This window comes from Vigna umbellata, chromosome 6 (genome assembly GCF_029865625.1).
Source record: "Vigna umbellata cultivar VRB3 chromosome 6, Vumbellata_1.0, whole genome shotgun sequence".
In the NCBI taxonomy this organism is placed as follows: Eukaryota; Viridiplantae; Streptophyta; class Magnoliopsida; order Fabales; family Fabaceae; genus Vigna; species Vigna umbellata.
In genome coordinates, this window is record NC_142170.1 from 14,598,107 (window position 1) to 14,609,740 (window position 11,634).

The 11,634-nt window shown below is 40.9% G+C and overlaps 1 protein-coding gene and 1 long non-coding RNA gene across 2 annotated transcripts; one reads left to right on the forward strand and one right to left on the reverse strand.

Annotated features, from left to right (window-relative positions):
* Positions 1 to 5,604: 5,604 nt before the first annotated feature.
* On the reverse strand, positions 5,605 to 8,452 carry LOC148196836 (uncharacterized). Its single transcript, XR_015780040.1, has 3 exons — positions 8,238 to 8,452; positions 8,021 to 8,093; positions 5,605 to 6,023 (listed from the first exon to the last, which is right to left on the reverse strand). It is a non-coding gene; the product is annotated as an uncharacterized LOC148196836 (long non-coding RNA).
* A 975-nt stretch (positions 8,453 to 9,427) lies between these two features.
* Positions 9,428 to 10,731, forward strand: LOC124828607 (transcription repressor OFP14-like). The gene has a single exon (XM_047301960.2). The coding sequence runs from the start codon at positions 9,557 to 9,559 to the stop codon at positions 10,463 to 10,465; it is 909 nt and encodes a 302-aa protein (XP_047157916.1). The 5' UTR covers positions 9,428 to 9,556; the 3' UTR covers positions 10,466 to 10,731.
* The last annotated feature ends 903 nt before the right edge of the window (positions 10,732 to 11,634 follow it).

Here is an 11,634-nt window from a genome sequence, read left to right on the forward strand (position 1 = left end):
ATTTTTAAGTGATTAAAGTTCACTTTCAGCATCCAAAACACTAATTTCAACAACTTAGGGACCCAAATTCGATTCCACTACTTGGAACCTGTTTTCAACTACTGTTATGCTTCTAACAAGTCACAATGGACTTGTCTAGGCTGCCCAAACAGTCCAGGAACACTGCAGCCTTCATTTACTCAAAATCCCTACCTCACTTCCTCTAAAATGACCAAAAAGTGACCCTAAGACACTTGATTTTCCTTCCTATCAACACCATAACAAATTTTACACACCAAAACAGTTCCAACATACATAATTCATCACTCAAAATCATCCCAAACAGTTCACATCCATCAATCACCACATTCACGTAGCACTCACACTTTCATACATGCATTTCAAGTTAGCAAAATTCAAAATTATGCTTCCAACAACATACCAATTTGAAAATCATTATGTAATCACGTCATACAGTAAAATCAAAAAGAGAACTAGCTCCCCTTACCTCTAGTGTAGACAACCAAGCTCAAGTAGAAACCCTAGACCACTTGCTTGCACTTTCAAAAGGTTAGAATCACCTATAAATCATCAATTGATGATAGAAAACGAATCTTAGCACCAAATAGAAGCTAGATTATGGAAGAAAACGAAATGGGTTGCATGCACCAAGTTCAATCACATGCTTACAACCCTAGGGCACATGAGAAAGGGGGTTTTCTTACCGGTTCAGATTTGGGAAAATTGACCGACTAAGAGCAACACCCGCTACTTTGTGATCGTTGGGGCAGCACCTAATCAAGATTTTAATGGTTCAGTGTGAAGGATGGAAAGGGAGAAGATGTAGGAGGAGGAGAGAGCTTGCTGGAAGGGGAATGGTTTCTCAGACAAGAGGAATGAGTTAAAACCCACTGTTTCCAAACTAATGTAATTTTATTTTAAAGTACTCAACCTCTCATCCTTTGCCACTTGTCATCCCCTTTTTGCTGACTCAAATCCAAGTCCTTACATTCTCCCCAACAACAAGAATTTTCGTCCTCGAAAATTAGGACTTACCAGAAAACAAGTGAGGATATGACTTCTTCATCTCTTCCTCTTTCTCCCAGGTAGAATCGCCGGTTCTACTGTCCCAAATGACTTTGATCAGTCTGGTAGCTTTCCCATCTGGTCGTTTGGATAGCCTCTCATCTACTTTGACCGGTTGCATCTCTATAGAGAGATCTTCCTTGACTCGTACAGTGTCAGCTTCCAACACATGAGAAGGGTCGGGGACATACTTCCGAAGCTGAGAAACATGAAAGACTGGATGGAGATTAGCTAGCTGGGGCGGCATAGCTATCTCATATGCGACTGGTCCGATGCGTCTAGTAATCTGATATGGCCCAAGGTATCTGGGAGAAAGCTTCTTAGCACGGATAGCCCTCCCTACTCCAGTAGTAGGTGTCACACGAATAAACACATGGTCATCGGCCTCGAACTCCAAAGGCCTGCGTCTCCTGTCAGCATATGATTTCTGCCTACTCTGTGAGGCTCTCATTCTCTCTTGAATTACTCTCACTTTCTCAGTCGTTTGTTGCACTATTTCTGGCCCAGCCAACACAAACTCCCCATCCTGGAACCAGCATAAAGGTGTCCTGCAGCGCCTCCCATACAGAGCTTCGAACGGTGCCATTCCAATACTGGTTTGAAAGCTGTTATTATATGTGAACTCCACCAATGGTAGCACTTCATCCCAGACTCCCAGATGATCAAGTACACACGTCCTAAGCAAATCCTCCAATGACTGTATAGTCCGTTCTGACTGACCATCAGTCTGAGGATGGTAAGCAGAACTCATCTGGAGTTTACTGCCCATCTCATTCTGTAAAGTCTGCCAGAAACGCGAAGTGAAGCGGGGGTCTCTGTCCGATATGATGCTGGAAGGCACACCATGCAATCTAACTATTTCCTTGATGTACAACTGAGCTAACTTCTGCATAGACATCTTCAAATTAATTGCTAAGAAGTGGGCACTCTTGGTCAATCTATCAACTATTACCCAGATGGCATCATGCTTTCTGACAGTGTGTGGCAAATGGGTTACGAAATCCATGGCAATGCTGTCCCATTTCCACTCAGGAACCTCAGGTTGTTGTAACATACCACCTGGCCTCTGGTGTTCTATCTTAGCCTTCTGACAGGTAAGGCAAGAGGAAACAAATTTAGCTATATCACTTTTCATTCCTGACCACCAAAATGACTCCTTGAGGTCCTGGTACATTTTAGTCATGCCGGGATGCATGCTAAAACGACTGCGATGTCCTTCTTCTAAAATCACTCTTTTCAGCTCTCCATCATTTGGTATACATGTTCTTCCTCTGAATCGTAGAAGACCGTCTGTCCCAGTGTTAAAATCTTTTCCTTGTTCTTTACCAATTAAAGCCCTTGACTTCTGAAGCTCGGGGTCTACTAGTTGTCCCTCCTTAATTCTTTCAAAGATACTACTTGATATAACCAATTTGCAACATCTAATGCCATCAGGTTCAAATTCTACATCCAGCTTTAAATCACTGAAGCTCTCAACTAGCTCCAACTCTTTAACCATCAATGCAGAAACATGTACTGACTTTCTGCTTAAGGCATCAGCAACTACATTTGCCTTCCCGGGATGATAAAGAAGGTCAAAATCGTAATCCTTCAAGAATTCCATCCACCTTCTCTGTCTCATATTAAGCTCCTTCTGATCAAAGAGATACTTCAGGCTCTTGTGATCACTGAACACCTGAAATTGAGCTCCATACAAATAATGTCTCCATATCTTGAGAGCAAACACCACTGCAGCTAATTCCAGGTCATGTGTAGGGTAGTTTCTCTCATGAATCTTTAGTTGTCTTGAGGCATATGCAACAACTCTTCTTTCTTGCATCAAGACACATCCTAATCCCTGATAGGAAGCATCACAGAAAACCTCAAAAGGTTTACCTGTGTCAGGAATGGCCAATACTGGAGCGCTAGTCAATCTCTGCTTCAACTCCTGAAAGCTAGCCTCACAACGGTCTGTCCATGCAAATGGAGTGTCTTTCCTAGTTAGCTGTGTCAAAGGGGCTACAATCTTAGAGAAATCTTCAATGAAGCGACGGTAGTAGCCTGCTAACCCAACAAAGCTTCTGACCTCAGTGACTGACTTTGGTCTTTCCCATTGCAACACGGCTTGAACCTTGGCCGGATCTACAGAAATCCCATCAGCTGATATAATATGACCAAGGAACTGCACTTCTCTCATCCAGAACTCACATTTTGAGAGCTTGGCATACAACTTTCTTTCTCTCAATATCCTCAGCACTGTTCTAAGATGATCGGCGTGTTCTTCTTCACTCTTAGAATATATTAGAATGTCATCTATGAAGACGACAACGAATTTATCTAGGAAAGGTCGAAAAATCCTATTCATGTAATCCATGAATATGGCAGGGGCATTAGTCACACCAAAGGGCATGACCACATACTCGTAATGGCCATATCTGGATCTAAAGGCTGTCTTCTGAACATCATCAGCCTTAACTAATATTTGGTGATAGCCGGACCGTAGATCAATCTTGGAAAACACAACTGCCCCATGTAGCTGGTCCATCAGATCATCAATTCTAGGCAAAGGGTACTTATTCTTGATGGTTAATTTGTTAAGTTGCCTGTAATCCACACACAATCTCGAACTGCCATCCTTCTTCTTTACCAGTAATACCGGCGCACCCCAAGGAGAAACACTAGGCCGGATGAACTGTTTCTCCAACAACTCTTCAATCTGCTTTTTCAATTCGGCCAATTCGGCTGGCGCCATGCGATATGGGGCTATAGAGATAGGCCCTGCTCCAGATACAAGGTCTATAGAAAACTCTACCTCTCTTGGAGGAGGTAAGCCAGGAATCTCCTCAGGAAACACATCAAGAAATTCACTGACTACCGAGAGGTCTACGTCAGCATCTCCTTGCTTTACTTCCATGTGTGATAGTATCAGGAAACAACATGCACCTTCTATTAGGTCTTGCCTCAACACACCAAGAGTCAGAGGTGTGTAATCCTCCTCATTGGGAAATACTAGCTTCTTCTCTCCACAATCAATGAGAATACGATTGACAGACAGCCAATCCATCCCTAGGATGACATCCAAACCCTGCAAAGGCAAACATATCAAGTTTACCTTGTACTGACGCCCCTCAACCACTACTGAACATCTAACACAAACTGTAGATGTCTTCACTATCCCAGAAGTAGGAGTAGATACAGTCAAGTCATACTGTAGCTCTCTCACTGGTAACCCCAACTCTCTAGCACAAGTCTCAGACACAAATGAGTGTGTCGCTCCAGAGTCAAACAACACCATGCAAGATCTACCACCCAATACACATGTACCGAAAATCAAATCACCTGAGCTAGCTGCTTCTGTCCCTGTCAGTGCATAAACACGTCCAGTGGCCTGAGGTCTGATGCCACCTCTGTGCTGAGATCTCCCTGCATGCTGTGGCTGGGAAGTAGCTCTCCTTCCCATAGGGCAATCACGCTCATAGTGGCCCTCCTTGTGGCATCGGTTGCACCTCCGAAAATTAGTCCTCTGGGGACATGAAGACAAGTAGTGCGAACCGCCACATCCATAGCATCTCACGCCACTCTGAGATGAGGACTGGCTCGGCTGAACGGAAGGCTGAGAAGATCCTCCAGAACTACGAGAAGAAGAAGATCTGGAGTATGGTGTCTTCCTGGAACTGGACCCGCCTCTAGACATGGCTGGTCCCCCAACCCTCAGGGGCTGGGCCTGACGGCTCGAGTATCCCTCAGCTTCTTTCTTTGTCTTCTCCATATCCCTAGCCATCTCCACAAGAGCTGGAAACTCCCTCAGACGATGACCTCTCACCAAGAGCTTGATGTCGCCACGCAACCCGTTTTCAAACTTGCGGCATTGCCACTCTTCATCCACTGTCATGGTGTTAAATCTAAGAAGATGTTTGAAGCGGTCAGTATACTCAGATACCGACATATTCCCCTGCACTAGCTCCAAAAACTCCACTTCCTTAGCATATCTAAGAGTGTCAGGGAAGTATTCCCTATAGAACTTCCTCTTAAATAAGTCCCATGTGACAGGGGTTCTAGCTCCCTCCAAGATCAACCGTGTACTGCTCCACCAGTGGCCAGCTTCCCCGGTCAACAGATATTGAGTGTAGGCCAGCTTCCTCTCATCAGGACACCCCTTAGCCTCATAGATTCTCTCCATGTCCCTAAACCAATGGTCTGCTTCATCAGGGCTACATTTCCCAGTGAATCGGGCTGGATGATGTTGGAGAAAACTCTCCAGACTCCACTCCTGGGCAGGAGTAGCAGAGGAAGAAGCACCTGGAGTGGCCCTGCCGCTAGTCAACACTTCAATGAGCTGTCTTTGAGTGTTCTCAGATGCCACTCTAGCATTCTCAGCCGACATCCTAGCAGCTTCCAGGTTTTGTAGTGCAATGGTATTCTGTTGCACCAAATTAGCATTCTGTTGCTGTAATGCTTGCAGCACCTCATTCAGCATCTGATTAGAGTCAGACGGATCGGCCTGTGGGGGAGGAGGAGGAAGCCTAGGTGCCATATTCTGTTTAAGAGCAGAGAGTAAAACAATTAGTCTTACTCAAGAATTTAGAATGCTTCCGTACAATTAAGGCACATAAGCACAAACAAAGGATGCACACACCCTACAGGTTCTTTAAGGATAAAAACTGCTCTGATACCATAAATGTGACATCCCAAAATATATAACAAAGTATATACGTAGAATGCATCAATTATAATAATAGAAACAGTTAGGAGTACGCAATAGATGGAATTAGGAGTACAGTTATCCAAGTCTGACTGGAAAACTTTAAAATATAAGTACAAGCTCATAATTCTCCAAAATACAGATCATGCTAAAATGAAGGCTAGAAGTTTTTCAAAATAAAAAGCTATTGAACATCATAGCTAGAAGAAATCCTAAGCACTAGGAGCTGGGTCTTCCTCATTCTCCAACGCTTGCTCCAAGGGTACATCATCACCTACTGCTCACATCCAAAGGATTGGATGATCATCGCAAGAGGGAAATCAAACACATGCAACACACACAAATGCAAGGGTGAGCTAGATCTCAAACAATCATACAATTCATTTTCAACCAATCTAGCATTTACCAGAATATCCATACACATAAGTCATCATAAACATAAGCATTTATTTAATAACACTCATCAAGACAAGTATCCTATCATGTTAAGACTCTAGACACGTCCGGACATAGAATGTATGTAGAGCTGGGGCGGGTTGTGCACTTGTGATGGCCTCTACTGCTTTGCAAAGCCATTGCCGAGGGGTTCCACCCGACCATACACAAGGCTAATCCGTTACCGCGGAATAGACCTCCAGTGATAGCGTCTACCCTAGGACCTCCCACTACTCCCACCACACGCGTCGATCCTCTCTAAGTGAGAATGAAAGACCGTTGGAGTGTTAGGGATAACCCCCCATATGGAAGCCTCTTACATTCATTCAATACACTAACTGATCTCACCGAGAGATCTAAATTTCCGATTTAATCCGACCATTTTAAATCTCATAATATTCCTTTTGAATCAACAATGTACATCATAAACCACTTATAATCATACACTTTCAACCAATCTGGATCACATGAAGATGCATTCATAAATTGTAACCGAAATATTTAATTAACAAAGCTTACTGGAATGAGAGAAAGCACAAAAGAAAATATCACTGGACGAACACTGTTTGGACGAGCGTCCAAAAGCCCTTGGGCGGACACTGTTTGGACGAACGTCCTAACACCATTGGACGAACTACTTGGACGAGCGCCCAAAAGTCCTTGGACGGACCCTGTTTGGACGAACGCCAAAAGCACTTGGACGAACCCAATTTGGACGAACGCTGTTATAACTAGGACGAACGCTTCAATATCAAGCCTCATCATGACCGAACGCTAACTGATTACTAACACCGGCTCAAGGACGAACGCTAATCCCCCAACATTTGACCGAACGTCCCCAGACAAGGACGAACGCTAATCACACCAACCTTTGACCGAACGTCCCCAGACAAGGACGAACGCTAATCACACCAACCTTTGACCGAACGTCCCCAGACAAGGACGAACGCTAATCACTCCAACCTTTGACCGAACGTCCCCAGACAAGGACGAACGCTAATCACTCCAACCTTTGACCGAACGTCCCCAGACAAGGACGAACGCTAATCACTAACACATTCCCATGGACGAACGCTATTACTATCATCTCCTAAGACCGAACGTTCATCCAACCAACATTTGACCGAACGTCACTCAGCACATGCATGGCCGAGCGTTCAGCTCCGCCATGGACGAACGCTCAGTTTGCGCGTTCTGCAGAATTTAATTCTGCAGAATTCTCAGAACTCTGCAGAATGGTAACAGAACCTCCCTTAACCATTTCTAACCACTTTTCCCAACTTCTTAGACTCTTAATTCTCATTTTAGACTTAATTAAACTTATCCAAATGATTCTAAACATTTCTACCACCATTTTTAAGTGATTAAAGTTCACTTTCAGCATCCAAAACACTAATTTCAACAACTTAGGGACCCAAATTCGATTCCACTACTTGGAACCTGTTTTCAACTACTGTTATGCTTCTAACAAGTCACAATGGACTTGTCTAGGCTGCCCAAACAGTCCAGGAACACTGCAGCCTTCATTTACTCAAAATCCCTACCTCACTTCCTCTAAAATGACCAAAAAGTGACCCTAAGACACTTGATTTTCCTTCCTATCAACACCATAACAAATTTTACACACCAAAACAGTTCCAACATACATAATTCATCACTCAAAATCATCCCAAACAGTTCACATCCATCAATCACCACATTCACGTAGCACTCACACTTTCATACATGCATTTCAAGTTAGCAAAATTCAAAATTATGCTTCCAACAACATACCAATTTGAAAATCATTATGTAATCACGTCATACAGTAAAATCAAAAAGAGAACTAGCTCCCCTTACCTCTAGTGTAGACAACCAAGCTCAAGTAGAAACCCTAGACCACTTGCTTGCACTTTCAAAAGGTTAGAATCACCTATAAATCATCAATTGATGATAGAAAACGAATCTTAGCACCAAATAGAAGCTAGATTATGGAAGAAAACGAAATGGGTTGCATGCACCAAGTTCAATCACATGCTTACAACCCTAGGGCACATGAGAAAGGGGGTTTTCTTACCGGTTCAGATTTGGGAAAATTGACCGACTAAGAGCAACACCCGCTACTTTGTGATCGTTGGGGCAGCACCTAATCAAGATTTTAATGGTTCAGTGTGAAGGATGGAAAGGGAGAAGATGTAGGAGGAGGAGAGAGCTTGCTGGAAGGGGAATGGTTTCTCAGACAAGAGGAATGAGTTAAAACCCACTGTTTCCAAACTAATGTAATTTTATTTTAAAGTACTCAACCTCTCATCCTTTGCCACTTGTCATCCCCTTTTTGCTGACTCAAATCCAAGTCCTTACATATGTCTTACTAATTTTATTATTATTATTATTAAAAACAACGTCAATTCCTTATATTCATATCTCAATAAATCTTTCTAATAAATCCTCTCGAAAAACTTATCAAAATTATAATCAATTCTTAAATTTTATAAATAAACATAGATACTTCACCAGAATAAAAAAAACTAATAAAAAATCATAAACATTTATTTATGTTATCACAGTACCACTATTTTATTTTATTCATAATTTCTTGGTGCTTTTTATTTTTCTCATATTTTACTTTGACCTTAATACCTTATATATTATCCTTTTCAGAATAAGGATATAATTTAGAAAAATAATAATTAGTATTGTCTTAAAATTTTAAAATCATCACATGTATTAACACTTGACTTTAAAAGATAATTACTTTTTAAAATTACAGATAACAAAAACAGTGTATCCTTCAACATTTATTTAAGGTTGATGTTTGTTGTATTTAATATAGTTTCAACTCGAACCAAGAACATCAAATTTTGACGAAGAATAAGTTAAAGAAACATAAGCGTTACCTATTACAATACTAACTTCACCATCAATGCTAATTAGTGAGTTTCTTTATCTTCTGAAGTTATATAATGTGGGACAAAATTTCTAAGTTAGTGGTGCGTTGACTCCAAAAAGAAGTATCATGGCTGTTTTGACCAATACTCTCATTCTCTGGCACGTATCGAAGTAGAAAACAAAGAGTTAAACAACACACGATGTCCGCCATAGTTTGTGGATGGCAAAGTCAGAAGTGGTAAAAAGATGATGATTATGTTCAAGAAATTATACTACTTTTCAATTGAATTTGGCAAGAGGCATGATTCTAAGTCCATGCGTTTCACCAAATTCTCCCCTAACCAAATTCATTTAATAAATCTACATTTTGAACGTATATTTTGGTGTCACGCATAGCATTGAATAAATTAATCCATCCCTCTTTCCCTCTTTCTCTCTTTCCCATGTCCCTTTTATTTATACACACATTCCCTTCCATCAATCTCACTCATAGTTCATTATCATTATATGAAGTATGATTCTGATTTCCATCAACTAGCTATAGCGACAAGAACCATGCCCAAGAAAATTCGAGATTACCTCTTCAAAATCAAAAGCCCTCGTCCTCAAATCCGATTACCCTCTAAGAACTGGATTCTGTCTGGTTGCAAACATCCTAGGACACCTTCCTTTGCCTTGTACAGTGCTACAAACGAACTTTCTCGTCGTCGTCGTCATCATCATCAAGAACACGTTGTTCGTAATAACAACAACAATAACCACCGCAAGGACGATGCAGCCACCTTAGCAGATGTTGATCGTTTTCTCCTAGAGAATTTCAAGTCTTTGTACCTCAAAGACGACGATGAAACCTTAAACACCAAAAGGGTCTTCGAAGGTGACGACCAAAACCACGAAGCGGTAGAAACAACATCGCCGCGTGATGTTCGTGGGCCCACCCTGTTCTTTGTGAAGCCTGAGTTCTCTGGGTCACTGGTGGAGGACGCTCTCACAAACACCACCATTAATACAGCAACCAGTGACGAAGTAGGATCGGTGTCAACTGTCTCAACCCTCTACGACGTTTCGTCTTCCGGTTCTTACGAGAAGGAGAGTGCGGATAACGCGCTTCCGGATGATAGCATCGCTCTCTTGACGCACTCCACCAGCCCTTACGACGATTTCAGACGTTCCATGCAAGAAATGGTGAACAACCATGAAGGGGTGGTTGATTGGGATTTCATGGAGGAGCTCTTGTTTTCTTACCTTAATCTCAACCACAAAAAATCGCATAAGTTCATCCTCGGTGCTTTCGTCGATCTCATCACCGCCATCCGTCGGAGTAATTCTGAACCACCTTCCGACAAGCCACGTAGCGTTCGAACTGTTAGGAGTGTGACCAAAAACGTAACGTTAGGATTTGGGTCCTCTCTGTAACATCAATTTTAGTTTATCCCTAAAGCAATAATAACAGTTAAATTTATGTCCAGTGGGAGTTATGCCTCAAGAGTTTATCAAGAAAAACTCTTGTTGGAAAAAGCATGCCTAAAATATTTCATCGGACGAGATTTAAAGAAGATCATGTGTTTGATTTTTGAACTGTTTTTTTGAAGTGTAATTTTCCCCTAAGCTTCACATGTTGTACCATAATTAAATACTTTGTATTTTGTTAATAAAAATGCGTGCACTTGCTTATCGCTTAAGCATTGTAGTTGTGGTTTTTAGTGAGATTCGCTGGTGAAATTGTCTATCATTTGTTCCCTGCTATTATCGTAAGAAGTTTTTCGCTTTGTATATAAGCCAACAATGTCTGAAAACTCAGATGACTTGTATTATCTTAATAAACTCAAGAATTAGGAAATGGTGATAGTCAGATGCAAAACGATAGTTGAAAAAACAATGCACAATATATGAACGCTACTTTACATAGGCGCAAATATAAGCCTGTGACATAAAGACAAATTTATAGACCTTTAAGATCATATAATTTTATACGTGCATAACATCTACCAAGAATACGATCAGCATGAGGTTTTTCTCTTACCCTTAAAGAAATTAAAAGGTCATCCCAACCTTATATACTAAAAGTACTACATTTTCTCTCGTGACATTTCTTACCAAAATACTTTCGATGAATATTGAAACCACAATATTATCATCATTATTATAATCTTCTCTTATAAAGTATGACGTCACTGGCAACCATGAATAACTTAAAAGTCTTATCATTTAAACTCAAGATGAACTAGATGTGATAAAAAGAAAAGGTAAAGGAAAGAATGACATACCTAATTGTTCTTGGAATATTAAGATGAAGAGGACAATTAAATTGAGAGATAAAATAAAATCCTAAAAAAAGAATAAAATGGTAAAGAAAAACAAAAACTGAAAGTGTCTTTATATAGATAAAAGGGAGAATGTTTCAAACAAAAAACAAACTTTTGAACATAAAAGGTTGTTCCTTTTTATTATTTATTCATTGACATTTGAAAATAACTGTCAAATAAATGAACAACAATCATTATTCATGACATTTCAAGATTTGCTAAAACTCTCACTTTAAAGCATTCAGTGTTGTTTTCATAAATGATTACTCATAAGTGATA